Source organism: Hetaerina americana, unplaced genomic scaffold, assembly GCF_022747635.1.
Source record: "Hetaerina americana unplaced genomic scaffold, ioHetAmer1.1.p SCAF_3, whole genome shotgun sequence".
Lineage (NCBI taxonomy): Eukaryota > Metazoa > Arthropoda > Insecta > Odonata > Calopterygidae > Hetaerina > Hetaerina americana.
This window is the reverse complement of record NW_027286874.1, coordinates 100172954-100190361: the sequence shown is the minus strand read 5'-3', so window position 1 is coordinate 100190361 and position 17408 is coordinate 100172954. Positions and strand designations below refer to the sequence as shown.

Genomic DNA, 17408 nt, shown 5'->3' with positions numbered 1-17408 from the left:
AATCCATGCGTAAATCGATATTATGTGCGGTATAAAAACCAATTAAATTCGTTTGTATTGAAAAAATTTAAATGGCTTATTAAATATCAAAAATCTCAGCAAATATTTTTCTTTTCCTCAGTAATATGGATTTTTTGTGAATAGTAATAAACCATCATATTTGTGAGATAAGTAATTGAGCAGGCGCTTTTTATTTGTTATTAGGATTGTAGGGCAAAGAGAAGAAACTCGATCCTTCTGTAAAATTAGGAGAATAAGTGAACAAACAAAATAGTGAAAATAAGTCAGTATATTAAATTTCTGTGTTTTCTATTTGAAAGTATTTACTATTTTCTAGTTCATCCGGAAAATAACCCAAAATATGAGTTTTTACCAATCAACTAATATTTTGTACAAACCGCGAAAATTTCATGTCTTCATTCCTCCGTATTTCAGCGTAGTTCAACGGAGGTTCTTTTTACACTACTCTAGCATATAGGAAATTTCCGGCCATCTTATTCCACATCACTTTATCACTCAAAATATGCGACGCCAACTTTCAATATTTCATTAACCGCATTTAAAGACTTATAATTTCCGTTAACTGTATGAGCATCCAACCAGTACCGCAATTAACATTTAATACCTGTAAATAGGTATAAGATGGAAAATGATCTGAATAACCGGATTTTTTATAAAATACTGATATATTAAATACTGATATACTGATATATATATATATATACACGAGGGTCATCCGGAAAGTAGTACCCGTTCGTGAAATAAAGACACAAAAGTAAATATTAACAAACATAAAAAATTTTATTTGAAAGAGGATACTTTAAACTACTTCTCAACATAATCTCCAAGCAAATTAAGGCATTTGTCATAACGTGTGACAAGTTTCTGTATTCCTGCTGCATAGTCCTTCGCCGCCAGCTCATTGAGATACGCGAGGGACCCATCTTGCACAAATTTTTGCATAATGCAGATGGTGTTTAACAATTTCATGAACAATTGTTCGAGAAACATTGGGAAAATGCTCACAGATGTCATCAATTGTGACGCGCCGATCGTTCCTCACGAATTCGTCAACTGAGCTCACCAGTTGGTCTGTAATGACAGACGGTCTCTCCGAACGCTCATCGTCGTGTGTGTTCCCCCTCCCCATGTTGAAGTTGCGACACCACCGCCGAACAGACGACTCGTCCATTACATTGTCTCCATACACCTCCTTTAATTGGCGATGAATATCACATGGGCGAACGTTTCTTGCATTGAGGAATTTAATCACTGCCCTCACTTCACAACTGGCGGCGTTCTCAATTTTTTTAAACATTGTAAACAATCACAGAAACAACACAGGCAATGCTAGCGTCACGCAACTTGGCTCAGAGAAGGCAGACAAGATCCTCTTTCAAATAAAATTTTTTATGTTTGTTAATATTTACTTTTGTGTCTTTATTTCACGAACGGGTACTACTTTCCGGATGACCCTCGTATATATATATAATTTTATATATATATATATATATATATATATATATATATATATATATATATATATATATATATATATATATATATATATATATATATATATATATATATATATATATATATATATATATATATATATATATATATATATATATATATATATATATATATATATTTATATTAGTACTAAGAATTCACCTTTTTGTCTTTTTTAATTTTTCAAAATAATCATTTTTCCTTTTTTGAAAGCTTGTTTTTCTGGGAAGGGATCTCTGTCATGAACAGAATAAATTGATACCTCTTTTTCGTTCGCGAATTAGAGCAGCAGACTGATTCATTAACAAAGAATGTTCAAATTTACTTTAATGCGCAATATAAAATAGACTTACATAATTACTGCATTTACAAAGAAATTACTACTACTCCTTACGGTCGCGGATCCCTATACGAAAATATCAACTTCCATTTCCGCCTTCAAATCCTTATTGTCCTTATGAACTTGGAGACTCAAAGTGTCGACGATATCATACTATTCTGAGTTAAGTCTATGATGATGGTACCGCAGGATTACCTCAGTTTGATGTATACAATCCACTGATGAAAATATGGACCGATACATCTAAAGACGGCATTTCTTATTTTTAAGCTGATTAGAGCATTTAGAAATGCTCACTATCAATGGAAGGGCTAAATATGACGTACATACGTATTATACGCGCCATTGGCGTGTCTAGAATTCCTCAATAGTGCTTGAAATTGTATATTTAAGAAACGCAAACCTAATATCCAAGAATCTAAGTGTGCCATGAAGGAAATGGGACAATTTTCAAATATTACCCACGATAGTATCGCTGTGCTTACAAGGGGGACAGTTAAGGGCTTAAAAATAGCAAAGGGGACAATACACCCTCCTGCCGGTGTCCGTCATGCGAGAGGAAAGATGATATCTTCCCTCCTCCCCATATATTTTAGAAGGATAAGAGGCTAGGAAATACTTACAGGTATGAAATTACATCAATACTAACCTAATTTTGTCTTCGCCGAAGCAAGAGTTAATTAAAGCACAAAACGGAAAGCATGCAATGTAATTTAACGATTGGCATATATGAGTGAAGCGATTAATACGTAAACGAAGTTTCTAACACAGGTGATTTTGATTTACGAGGAATGCCAGATGCCATGACATTTCATGTGATCAATTGAAAGACTTCTGTGAAACTCACCATACTGCAACATCTTATTCGTAACAGCTGCCGTCACTAATGATAAAAAATATTGCTCTTACATGAGGACATTGAAGCATTTGTTTGTGCATCTCCAGTCAGACAACGTCAGTTTTGGACTGCAGAATTTTAGTAATCCTTCTTTTTTTCTCCTAATCCTTTTCTTATGAAGTGCAAACGGCGACAAAGAATAAAAAAATGTTCAAGAAATTCTTTCTAGTGGTACACCATCGACGCCACACGTCAAGTAAAGCAAAGGCAAAAATAATGCATCGATTTCCTCCTCCCGCAAAAGTAAAAGAAAGTAGGGCAAAAAGAAATGGTCGAAGAAATTTATATATTGCGTTTTTTCAGCATTCAAATATAAATTGCCAATTCAGTATCAAATAGGTGAATGAACGTTGTGAGTCCATTAATTGATTTATTCATTTATAAGTCTAGAAAGTTCATCTCCAATTTATTCATTTACGGTTACTTAAATAGTGCAAAATCCTATGGGCAAATTACTTCTCACGAGGAATAACTCGCTCGTAGACGTTTTCCACTTGAGAAATTTTATTTTAACCTGATGTTGATATAATACATCGAAACCCGGGTGTAAAATAAAAATTTTATCAAGTGGAAAAGTGCTACGATTAGTTATTCATTATGTTCGATTTCCACCATATCACGCCTGAAACTACTCCATTTGTGCTTCTCACAAGGTAGACGGATGCTGCAAAAGCTAGAAAAACGGATTAACTTTCATACCGCTCTCTTCTCTGGCATCTCATTCTGCCACAGACAACAAGGTTACTTTAATACATTCTCTATGCCGTATTGCTGTGCTATTTTGCTCCTTTAGATTATGTATAACTAATAAGTGATGAGAAACCCTTGGCTTGAGATCCAAAAAGAATTTTTACAGCGATTCTGCATTAAAAATTCACAGGATTTCGTCCTACTCGAGCTGTCATGGTTGGCACCGAGGCTGATTTCTGTTATGCTGTAATTTTTAGCGAAAGTGTATACGTTTAATGTTTTGGAAAATAAATACACCAGTGTATACGTACAAATATCTAGGCACGAAAGACGAAAAAAGCCGAGCTAAGGCTGGCGGAATTAAGAAAAAGTCAACGCTATCTATCACTTCATCGGCCAATTATATGCTGTCTTTCTGTAATTTTTTGAGCGGGATCTTATTTTTTCACAAAAATACTGTGTGCAATTTTCTTAAGTACCTCCTTTTCTGAGAAAATTTCTAAATTCTGTCATAGGTTATTCTTAAGTCAGAACCAGACTTACTTTTGCCAGATATAATGCCTATCAAATCCTTACAATTGTAGTGAAATATGGCTATTAAATGTGGTTTTGAATGGACACAGGAGCGCCTAAACAACGGTGCAACAACACGTTTTCCTACCTCTACTAACCAAAGACAACCTGACATCCTACATCCTACTTCCGCATACTCTCCAAAGGAGCTCCTCCATCCTGCATACCAATTTTTTGCCTTACCCCTTCCTCTTTATCATAATCTTGAACATACCACCCCCAATCAAAACGCTCTGTATCCATCTTTTTTGGACTTATCCCATTGATCCCCACTCCTCATGCCTAACACTTCCTTGTTTGTTTCCCTCCGCTGTCCAATTGACCTTTTTCATCCTTCTCCACAGCCACATTTCAAAAGCTTTCAATCTAAGTCTATCGTTTTGCTGCAATGGCCATGTTTCCGCGTCGTGTAAAACCACGCTCCATATCTAAGTTTTACGTGTATTTTCTTTACATCCTTAATCAACATCTCTACCACCAATTCCCCCTACTCCTTGTGAAAGTTCCCATGCATAATGCGACTCTTCTTCTATTGTCCCTACTATGCTGTCCATCTTGGTCCAATGATATGTATTTTATAGTACCCTGCAAGCCGCCGCTAGGGTAAGTGACAGGGGGTGAATTCACACATACCAGGCTAATTTTGACTCGAATATTTTTACCCCTACCGCGGTCGGACAATGTTCTTCTGAACCCTTATCGTCCGTGGAAAAAATTGCATCTTAAATCTACTTGTTCTACACTTAATCTCTCTTATTTTTTGATTGGATCTCTCCCACCCTAGTACGATGGGGTAATAATGCATTTTCAACATTACTGCTGAAGAGACATCCTTGCAATTTATGAAAGAGATTCAGACAGGGACCAGTCATAAATATGTCCGGGAAAATTGATTAATTCCAATGCATTTAAAAAATCCTTATTTCAATTTAATTATTTTCATGGGGCGATATCAGGCTTATCATCCCGTTTTTCTGGACTTACAATTTGGCTAGCATAATGGTTTCGGGCGTAGTAGCGCAGAATATACCGACTTATACCTCCTACTTTTTGAGTCACCTCTCGCGCTTCTCGGACTTCTAATTTCGCAGACTACCGTTTCAAAGTCATCCTAATTTCAAAAGGTAATGTAAATTGGAAAGTGGTGAGGGCAAACGTGGGCACGAAGGGTCGTGCATGAGACAGAAATTGACTTAAAAAATAATTTAAAACCGTCTAAGGTACCTACGAGGGTCATCCGGAAAGTAGTACCCGTTCGTGAAATAAAGACACAAAAGTAAATATTAACAAACATAAAAAATTTTATTTGAAAGAGGATACTTTAAACTACTTCTCAACATAATCTCCAAGCAAATTAAGGCATTTGTCATAACGTGTGACAAGTTTCTGTATTCCTGCTGCATAGTCCTTCGCCGCCAGCTCATTGAGATACGCGAGGGACCCATCTTGCACAAATTTTTGCATAATGCAGATGGTGTTTAACAATTTCATGAACAATTGTTCGAGAAACATTGGGAAAATGCTCACAGATGTCATCAATTGTGACGCGCCGATCGTTCCTCACGAATTCGTCAACTGAGCTCACCAGTTGGTCTGTAATGACAGACGGTCTCCCCGAACGCTCATCGTCGTGTGTGTTCCCCCTCCCCATGTTGAAGTTGCGACACCACCGCCGAACAGACGACTCGTCCATTACATTGTCTCCATACACCTCCTTTAATTGGCGATGAATATCACATGGGCGAACGTTTCTTGCATTGAGGAATTTAATCACTGCCCTCACTTCACAACTGGCGGCGTTCTCAATTTTTTTAAACATTGTAAACAATCACAGAAACAACACAGGCAATGCTAGCGTCACGCAACTTGGCTCAGAGAAGGCAGACAAGCCACTGAAGCTATCTGACCTCGTCCAGCGGCTACTCGCGTCGTCAGCACTTCATGCGGCACGAACGGGTACTACTTTCCGGATGACCCTCGTATTTGCTTGACGTGAAAGAAGCTACCAATGCGTTCATTCGAATGTCACAATTCCCCTTCATTTGCGCAAGTGGTATTTCTTAGAGTTACCATTAAAGAGCTATCAATATAGGCACCAAAAATGATTTCGAAAAATTAAGATGACACTGAGTCACTTTCGTTGAGACTCAAACAGGAGGTATCTGAACACTGTCCGATAAACACAACTGCGATAAACCAACAGGAGTTGCAAGTTACATAATACGTTATTTCCCACTTAGTTCAAAGGAATTACAGTGCACCTAATTCATGAGAACTTTATGTGGGGTAAAGATTTATGATTCGGCGGAGGTTGGAAAATTAACAGATACTTATAAGTATAAGATAATATCAATATTGACTAACTATTATTTTACCTATGCCATTAAAACATATTGAGCGCTAATGGTAGTATTAGGCAGAAAACTCTGACACGTACAGGGTCGCACCCAAAAGTGGAAGGACTGATTTTCTCTGGCGCGAACGGAGCGGTGGAGGGGGGTCTGCCTGGCAGGGTAAGGTGGAGGACAAATACGGCGTTGCCACGTTGCCACACCCGCCCTATTCTCCCGATCTGGCACCACCGGACATCTTCTTCTTCCCCCTGATGAAAAGACAGCTCAAGGGACGACGTTTTGACTCGATAAAGGCCGTTCAAGAGGCTTCGACGAGGGTCATCAACGGCATCCCCAAAGAAACTTTCCAGCGGGCGTACGGGGAATGGGAGCAACGTTTTACTAAGTGTGTAGCAGCTCAAGGAGCATACTTTGAAGATTATTAAGTCGATGTAAGTATATCGTCAATAAAATTCTTGTAAAAAAATCAGTCCTACCACTTTTGGGTGCGACCCTGTATGTCCCCACCTACCATATCAGAGGATACTGTGATGGAAGACCACCCAAAACTGTCATTAGGCAACATGGGAGAGAAAAATGCAATGCAGCACCAAGGAATCTAGACGCTACGTTAGTTGTGCAGCTGTGGTATATTCCAGTTTAGTGAATTTGATATCAATATCATTTCTTGAAGAAAAGGTATTCTTATATCATGAACAAGGTCAGAGATCTCCTTTCCAGTCTTATTTGATTGCTATGTTCCAAATATAAGCAAATATGAAGAAAAGGGAAATTACCATCGGATGATACAAAGGGGGGATAGGTGGAGACATCATGCAGTAAAACCAATTTTTCAGCAGGTACATCAGATCAGAGTGCTTGAAACGAGGTGACAAAAATTAAGAATGAGAGGCTTATGATGGAATCCACAAAAATGGCAACATGAGAATGACTTTGAGACCACAAACTTAATGAATAACAAGTAACTTTTTAAGAAAATGGTTGTGAAGTAATGTAAGTACTTAGCTTCTGCAGTATACAGAAATAGTCGCTACATTCCTATATTAAAAGCAAAGTTATGAACATTTAAACTCGATAAAAAAAATCTTAACTTCCTCATCCATATCTTTAATATTATTTGGAAATCTAGAGCATTTCTGTTAAAAGTTTTCAAAGAATTGCCTCTGACAAAATCCAGTTTTGCCTTCCAAAGAAATACTTTTGATTCATAGAAAATGGATGTGAGGGATCAGTAAAATTTTAAATTCAAGCAAAATCATTTTTGCTCAGAAGGCTTTAACCGGTCAATTTTGAGTCCTACCTAAATAAGAAAAGTGGCAGCATATGAAAACAATCAAGTTTAATTATTTATGGGGTAAAAGCGGCGTTGAGAATCATTAATAGATTGCAGACTACAGTAAATTATTCATGTAATGATCAGTTTTGGTTAAGAAAGTGGACCAGAATATATGATGCTATTGTAAAAATTAGAATATTATTAGAAAGGAATTTGAAAAAGTAGTCACTCATGTGTCCTTCATACATTTAAAAAATTTGACAGAGTTTGGACAGCGTAGACAAACTGATGAAAGTACTTCAGAATATTGGAGCAGAATTGTGAAACAGAAGATTGAATTATTTGAAATATGTACATGACAAATGTAGTTATTGTTTAGAGAGCTTTTCAGGTGCAATGTGATAATTTTGTCATGAAGATTAATCAAAAGGTTATTGAGGAACAAGTTTGAGTAAGAATAAATATGCTAGTATAGGAGCATGTAGAAAGTAAAATAATTAGTAATAGTATAGAAAGGAAGTAATTCGCTAACACAAATTGGAGCATAGAGCTGGATGGATCTTTAACATGGGCTTTAAGGCAAGATGATGGGTGTGGTTTTGTACTTTCAAGATAAATAAACACAATAATCAACCTGAAAGGTCGGTTTGGCTGGTGATGGTAGAGTTCATCCAGAACTAAGCCCAACGGCATGTGAAATTCACACATCAGGGTAGGGGGGCTAATGCCGGTTATGGTTTCTCAGGTAGATCTGGCATGCAAAAAATCACAGAGCTTGGGTGGAGTTGAGGGTGCCCTGAGAGGCTTTCCCAAGAATCGAACCCACACCCTCCTGTCAGAAGTCTAATGCCAACTTCTTGCTAACTCTACCCTGGACTACTCCAACCCTGACTTTTCAGATATGAGTGTGGAGAAAAGAAATTAGTCAGAGGGAGATCAATGATGTTTTGAGAATGATCGGAGAACAAATGAAGTGCAATGTGAGGAAGAAATCCAAAGAAAGCGGAAAAAGTGGGTGAAGGAGATATTGAGTGATAGCGGGATTTTATTAAGTAGATAAAAGAAAGAAAAATATTTGAGTAACTGAGGAAGAAGATAATGGGCCTTTCAGATTCCATGAAAACATGTAGGAAGTATGAATAAATAAAGTAGATAATGCAGAGCAAACAAAGAGGGAATCCACGTGATACTTAATGCATAATAGTCACTAGGGACAACCACAAATTTGCTTTGAATAGGTAGACTACCAATAATGATGACTACGTCTCAGTCTCTGCTGTCAGCAGAAAGAAGATTTCATGGTATAAGAACACATTTACCATGACCTACATATAAAATGGATAAAATGCCACAGATACAGCATTCCTTTATGTAACTAAATGTACCTACTTACAGCCCACCATGTATCAAAGATACAACCTATCTGTTGAAGCAAAAATCCAAGAAGTAACATTTGTAAGTAATCAGTCACATTAAATTTTATTATAGCCAAATACAAAAGTTTAAATTTTCATTGAGAACTGATTAACCCTTTTACTGCTGTGAGTATACCTAGTATGTTAGCACGCTATGCTACATACTTTTTCATCTTCTCTACGGTGTACTATCACACAGGTATTTTTTTATATTAAAAAAAAATTTCATTAAATAAACAGTGCATACAAATTATTTTGATTTAACTCGACTATTTCTGGAATAATAAAGGTTATGCAGACACAATACACCCCCTTCTGGTTATTTTACAGTCCTGACCTCATCAATAGATTGCATTGGCTTTTCATGCCTGTAGAGGAAATAATTATCCAATTTATCAATGGAAAATTATTTTAACCCCTACAAAAAAGCTTAAAAGAAACTCTGGAAAAGTAGCTTAATGTATTTTAGCTCAATTGGAAGCATAGCCATTTAATTCCAGAAATCTATAAAAAGATAACGGTTTTAATGCCAAATTTAAATTAGTATCTATCCATTTTTGGAGATTCAACAATTATTGGGTATGGTATCGCAGGTGGAGATGGTATCTTTAAATTGGCATGAAAGGACACAATTTTCACAACCTTCTTCAGCTCAAAGGGTAAATACCACCACCACCACCAATACAGATATGCTTCAGCACCTTTAAAATACTATTGACCAGTGACCTGCTATTCCACCATAGTAAGAATCACAATTCATTCATAACCATTTTAATCTCAAGAATGGCAATGAAAGGAAAATTAAGCAGAGATCTCTATTTTTACCTATCCCATACTAATACTCTCATGCACAAAATTTCCACATTTCACCTCTCTTTATTTACAATAAATACTTTTACAATACAGGATAACAACTGCAGGGTATAAAAATTCAAATTACCACCCACAGCATCTAGCCAGTAATTAGTTTCACTCAAATGCATGCATTTTCACTTATCTTTTGTGTTGTGCTATCAAAACCCTTCCCGCACGACCACAAGGGAGTCAATTAAGTGTTTAGTACTTGTTAGTGTTGCTTGCCCTGCTTTTGTTTGTTTTCAAGCTTCTCCTTACATCCCTCGTCTCTCTTTGTGGGGGGGACCCCACTGCTGCCTGCCTTGTGTCATATTCTCTGTGTCCTTAGGGGCAGAGACCATGAGTTGCATGTCCATGTGGTAGTGGAATTTCCCCTTCTTACTTTTAATTCTAATGTTCACATTATTGGACAGACTTTAACTACATTTGTAGATGAATGTTAGTTGATAGTATATATATTTGCATGTGTGCAAGCTAAAAATGCTTTCTCATAAATATATATGCCTCTGTGCAAGTAGGTTTGCATGAATTTGCTGGTATTGCATGTAGTTTTATTCTCTCTTACAGGTGGTGACCTAACGACCCCCCTGCATCAGCTTGCAACGTATTATGTAGATGTATTTAGCCTTCATATTTATCTATAGTCTTTATAAAGGACTTTTCATTCTATTGAATTTCTCATGACCACAAGGGTTAGGCAGCAGAAGAGACTATCTAGTCTAAATTTCATCCCAATAAAGATGTTTTACCATAGAGCCACGTCTAATTTATTCAATATCATGGTTGCTTCTCCTTTCTACAGTTCTGGGCATTTAATTTTTCTTACAGAATCTACCCACTCTGCCTTGTGAGAAATTTGATAGCATTACTGTTTTTTTTAATGAGAAGTTTAATAAAACTCCATTTATTGTTTAGTAATAACAAAGGTGGCATTAACACACATTTCTAAAAAAATATCCAATACTCCGAATAGATACATATCTCCGTCAAATGCAACAGCATGCAATCACAGAACTACCAAGGTAGAAAATACTTCAATTTCTGAGAAAATTCACATTAACTTTACTTATTGATGCATGAGAAACAACTTCCGGCAAAACAAATTCCTCAAAAGACTACTTGATGCTGATACTCTTGAATAAAGGGAATTGTAGAATCTGTTTTACATTAAAATAATGGAAGTTAAAATTTTGCTTCATTTGGGCAATTGTGCACGTGCACCATAATATTTTCCATTAATGGAAATTTATTATTATATTTTGCCAACAGGTCTCATGAAAAGCTTTGTGGCTATTAGATTGTGCAATGATTAGCAGAGTTTTTTCATTTCAAACATTTTACTTAATAATGAAAACATGGCTTAGAGCTTTTGGATGACTGAATTGGTTTTCCACATTCCCCTTACCATTTCAGATGCTTAATGTTTTTTCTGGTCTATCTCACACGTATCAGAGAAAAAAATATTCCTGCAATAATTGTATTTCTACTTCTGTTTAACTAAGGAATATTATTGAAATTGTATGGAACTCAAACCAGAACTAACTTGAATTGGAATCAAAACCAAATGTTATCTACTTCTACCAAAATATTTCATAAAGCCAGCCCATCTACACTGTGTGGTACAGATACACATTATGAAAGGTCAATATTCAGGGTAACGAGAAGGAAGTCATGCAAGTGTTTGGGAGAATTGATAGTGAGTCAAAGAGTTATCGAATGCTATAATTATAAGGTCCAGAGCAACTTTGAGAGACAAATTTGAAATAAAACCAAATACATGACGCTATAGTATGGATAAAAGTGTGAATGAAAGATGAGACAATTCATAGGATGTGATTAAGGCAGAGAAGCCCAAACATTTACAGGGAGCCGTGGATTGTTATAGTAATGCGAGATATGATGAGTTGGAGTTATTGCATATAATATGAAAGTATGTAGTTTGATAAGAATTAAAAAAAAAGCTTGTAAGATAGCATTGTGAGCGTGAACAGTAAATAATTGATCTAGTACATTTGTTGGTATGTCTTGACAACATGTTCATAAAAGACGGTAAGGATGTTATTGATAAAGAGAATAAACTATGAGCAAATGCTGGCAGGAAGGTTGCTGCACTTTGCTGGTGTAGTCATATGGAGAAATTGAATGAGTCAACTCAATGAATGGATGTGAGAGAAAGGTAAATGATTTGAGGAGTGGCAGGCCGTGGTTCATGGTTGAATGGTCCAAGAGACTCAAGAAGAGGAATATTTAAATTCTCAGGAGCAAAAGAATATGCACGAAACAATGTGTCAAGAGGTGAAACAAATGTGCAAGGATAGGTAATAGGGAGAGTGGTTTCCTAAAATAACTTTAAAAGAGGCTTTTACGACTCTCTACCCCAAAATAAAAATGGCATATATTGTACACATTTCGACTGGGAAAAAATATGACAGCATTTCCAATTCTATGGGTTCATCTCCAACTACTTTGGAAATCTATTATTCTGTATTTTCAGCCAGATTTCTGCTGATGATTAACCCTAAGGCTAGACCACGTTGGCTACTAGGGAGTTGCGGAGATACAATAAATTATTCACAGTACGGAAACAAACACATGAGAATGAGGTGGACAAGTGCATTCACAGAATAAAGGGGATGACCGCATCATTACTATATTAAACAACCAATTTGGAGTTTTAAGTGCTAGTTTGACACTTCTGTCAATAAGGACAATCTTGCTTCAGGATGATTTAATAAAACACTCAATTTTCATTTGACACAAAGTTTTATTTTAATAAAATTATTGCTCTGATCAGATAATGCTGGGTTCAAGGGTTTCCAATAAAAAAATGTCTAACTGCTCAAAGTAAATATAATTGAGCCAATAATTCACAATGAAGTAACAAATTTGGTGTTTGCACCACTGAAAGAGAGAAATACTAGTCGAAAAATAACAGAAAGTTGAATAATGCAAGTATTATCATAGTAATAACCACATTACCCTTACCTTTTGATCTAAATATACACACTGTCAACATGAGTCTTGTAGGTTCAAAATAGGGCAGTGAGTTTTCTATTTTGTTTTGAAAATGTAGTTAACTCCACTACCAGATTTGTGGACCAAATGCATAAATTGGACATTACAGTACCAAGGAACATATTAACTTCCTATCCATAAGCTTCAAGCAGTCTGCATTCAATCACTCATTTCAGCTTCCGCAATCTCACTAGGTCACAAAAATTCTTTTTATGAGCAAGTTAGTTGTCCTTCCTTAAGATACCATTTCCTTACGAAAATTAGAGTTATATAAAGGCACAAAAAACCTGCTCGTAGAGACTAGTCTTTCAAAAATGTTCTCTTAAATTAGCTCTCCTGAGAATAAAACTGTTCACACAAAACTGTTATCTTGGATTGTCTAAGGCAGTCACTCAATCTCATACACACAAATATTTACAATGCCGAAATATTCCAGAAGACCTTCATCCCTGGAGCCACCAAGCACAAGTTTACGAAGCCTATGATAATTAATTTTACCCCTTGCTTGCTCCGTGGCATTTCATTGCCCAAGGTGGACAAAGTGGCCCTAAATATCACCACAAATCACACATCACTAGTCTTTATCATCCATCATTCCATGATCACCTGTGCTTCGAAGACTTCCCCTTCTTCTTTTTCCCCTTACCGCCACCACCACCACTTTTACCCTCATCTTTTTTGCGATGCTTCCTTCTGCTACGCCTTTCATACTCCGAGTCCGAGCTAGATTCTGACTGACTCTCACTACTGCTGGATGATGATGATGAACTGGAACTTGAAAGTGAGCTAGAAGAGGAACTACTACTACTGCTTGAACTGCTAACTTTGCGACTTTTCTTCCCACTGCCTTTGCGTCTACTTGCCTTCTGCTTCTTCTTCACTGCAGCCCCTGAGGAAGAACCATGCTTTCGGCCCTCCCTATTGTCGGAAGTGGAATCATTTTCATCAGATGAACTATCCTCCCCTTCTAACTGCGGTGACTGTACACGCTTTTTCAAACCTCTAGTTCCTCTTCCCCTCTTGGATATTTCCATTTCACCTGACTTAGTCCCTTCCACCTTTGCCCGCTTCTTTTTTGTTTCCTGAGTACCATTACTAGGAGACCTCTCTCTCTTTCGTACATCTCCACCTTTGTCATTTCCTCCACTCCTCTTGCCTTCACTTGGATCACCGAATTTCTTGCTTTCCTCCTCATCTTTGTTTCGGACTTTCTCATCCTCATCCTTGGCCGAGTCACCTCTGGCCTCTGGGTTCATGCATTCCCCGGGAATATTCAGCATTGGATCTTTTCCTTCTCCCTCCAGAGGCCCACCTCCACCTACAGCATCTTCATCATCATCCGATGACAAGGCATCATAATCTGGTTCAAAGTTGGCCTCATCTAAAGTTGGCCTTTTCCTATCACTTGTAAGTCTGAGATTTTTTCTGTCCTTAAGTCTAGCCTCTTCCTCACCATATTCCTTCTTCCCTTCCCCACTGGACAAGCCACTCCCATTGCTATCACTTTTATTTCTATCTGACTTAATATCATCTTTACTCTTGGAACCATCTCCCTCACTTTTAGATGTGCTCTTTTTGTCACCTGGACTCATACTCAATTTCTCTTCCTGTTCATCATCACTGCTTTTTCTATCCATATGCTCACTGTCAGCATCTCTAGATTTACCCTTTTGGCGGCTGTGCTTTGTATCCTGCTTGTGCTTCTTACTTTTCTCCTTACGATGCTTCTTCTTTCGATTTTTCTTACTGGTCTCTTTATCAGAACCAGCAGTTAAACTTTTCTTATGAGAACGACTACCACTTCTAGATCTTTTCCTTGTGCTTCCACTCTCAACTTTGCTTTTTCTTTTTTCCTCCTTTTTCCTCTTCAACTCCTTATTTTTGTGCTTACCTTTTGACTTCTCTGAAGGCTCCTTTGGTGGCTCCACTTTTTTTGCAACTTCAGGTTCATCTCTGTAAACTTTTGCTTCCATTCTCTCCTCCCGTTCAACCATCCTCAAACGTAGCATATCTGCATCAGAATATTCTTTTGCATGACGGGGAGCTCTCTCCTCCAATCTCCTACGATCACGACTCTCTCCCAAGTCAACATCTCTTCTCTTAGAAATTGATGCTTGAGCAGTGACAGAAACCAGAGGGCGTTGGTGAGGGGACCGTGAGCGTGATGGAGAAGGGGATCTTTTCTTCTCCACAGCACTCCTGATTGGAATGCTGCGACTACCCTTGGGAGCAGACTTTTCCCTGCTAGTACTTCGGCTTCTACCTCCTCCCACATGAGGTTTGCGAGAGAGTCCCACTCCCCTCTCCCTACTTGGATTCCTACCGGCACCCCTCCTCTCACGGCTGTGCTCCCTCACATGCCTGGCCAACTCTTCCCTACCACTTACTCCACTCCGAGCCAGCCTCTCTCTCTCCTCCCTTTCTTCCCTATTCTGTCGCCTCTTCCTTTGGTGGTCTTCTTCATCACCCTCCACACGAGCTCCCAATCGCTCCTTTACTGAACGTCTCGGTGGTGTCAAGCTCTCTTCTTGCCCTGGCAAAACCTGGCGGACATTGCTGATGACCCTACTCCCACTGCTATGCTGCTCCAACCCTTCTCTCAAACCAACACTCACATCAGAAGTGCGAATGGAAGATGGAATGGTGATTTGCAGAGAGTTCCCTGCTTTCCTGGCTTCCCTTTCCACTCCCCTCCTCAGCTCTCCAGCTGCCTCTGTCATTGCTTCAGTTCGCCCTCGCTCCCTCTCTGCACTCCTGTCAACTGTCCCAGTTGGGCAGTAGACTCTTCTCTCCGAATTTCCACCTGCAGTAGTTGACGCAGCTTTCTTGGCTTCAATTGGTCGTATAGCATTGATTGCCTTCTGAAATATAGCATTTTCAGCCCTTTTCAGTACTTCTGATGTCACTACTTTCCCCTGCTGCTTGTCCCGATCAACGGATGGACGTTCAGGCTCTCCACTGCTCCTCTTTGAGTCTTGACCAACAACACCACTCCCAGCAGACTTTGGAGCATCACTGGAATTGCCAAATTCCTCATCCCTCTCCCACCTCGATGGCTCTGGCAAAGGAGCTAACATGACATCTCGGGGTGGAGGTGCTTCAGTCCTTAAAACAGGACTTCTTGACTCTCTTCCTTCCCAATCATCTTTATCTTCTCTTTTGTTTCTCTGTTCTGACATTTCTCCTAGCTCTTCCTTGTCAGAAGTTTCAACCATTCTCTGAGCCCCTCCATCACTCCTTACAGCTTTTCCATAAGTGGCAATAACAGAATCATCAATGCACGCATCATCAATATCTCCATAGAGACCTCCTGTAATTATCTGAGAAGGTTCCTCCTTTTCTTTGGATGGTGACTTAGTCACTAGTTGTTGATCCAAGTGTGATATACCAGACTTAGGCACTACACTGGCTGTTCTAACTTCCTCACTTCTCTCAGAAGTTTCCACAGATTTTTTATAGGTTCTTTCTGTGTTTTCCACAGTACATGGCATATTCTCTTCAGCATTCTCATCATTGTTCTCTTCATATTGCGGTGTTAATGATATCTTTTCTGCGCATGAACTTTCCTTGATTTTCATCTCCTCTTTTGAACCAGCACTGTTCAACACCTCATTCTGGTCAGCTTTGATTTCATCTCCTTCCCAGTCATCCCCACTCTCAATATTTTTCAAGTCCTTTAGAGTTTCACTGACTGGATTTGCCAACTTAGATTTCTTTACTACATCCCTATCCTCCCTCTTCAAAACCTCCTTCTCTTCTTTCTTGACCTCTTTCTTTCCCATCTTCTCCTCGCGCTTCTCTTTTTTCTTCTTCTTGCTCTTCACTTTCTCCCCATCCACCTCTTTTTTCTTTTTCTTCTTTTCCTTGTTCTTTTTATCCTTCCCACTGCCTTTGACAGGTACACTTTCCTCTACGGCCTGCTTCACTGGGACACTCTCCTTTTTGGCTTTGCCTTCAGGCACACTTCCTCCTTTACTTGGAAGAGTTCTCTCCTTTGGTTTTTCCTCATCAGATAGATCTCGAGAGCTTAGAACGATTCCTAGTCTATCCCGGGAAATACCCATTGGATCTCTTTCCCTGTCCCTCAAATCCCTCTCACGGTCTCTTTCTCTTTCACGGTCCAAGGCTGAGGACATGCCTAACAGTTCTGAACCACCACCAACGTCCATTCCTTTGGACATGCCTCCTTCCCTACTGCCTAATCGGCCAACTGAGCCTTGAGAAGAACTTCGCCCTCCTCCTGCTGCTCTTCTACGGCTTGAGGAAAGTGGAGAGGACAATATATGCAGCTGCTGTGAATCACCAACACCTCTGTGATCTCGGATTCCAGGAGGAGACACTCCCCCACGGTGGTGATGATGATGGTGATGATGTGGTGGTATATATCCAACATGCTGGGATCCACCCTCACCTCTTTGGTGCCTATCATACTGATCAGGGTCATCATAATGATCTCTGGTACCATCTTTATTGGATG

The 17408-nt window shown here is 38.6% G+C and overlaps 1 protein-coding gene across 3 annotated transcripts in view; it reads right to left on the bottom strand.

Moving 5' to 3' along the window:
- Positions 1–12705: 12705 nt before the first annotated feature.
- snama (something that sticks like glue) overlaps positions 12706–17408 on the bottom strand; it is an 88009-nt gene continuing 83306 nt past the window's right edge. For all 3 annotated transcript variants that reach the window (XM_071587396.1, XM_071587395.1, XM_071587398.1), the window contains one exon: positions 12706–17408. This exon is cut by the window's right edge and continues 254 nt beyond it. In XM_071587396.1, the coding sequence (XP_071443497.1) occupies positions 13534–17408 (3875 nt within the window). In that variant the 3' untranslated portion in view covers positions 12706–13533.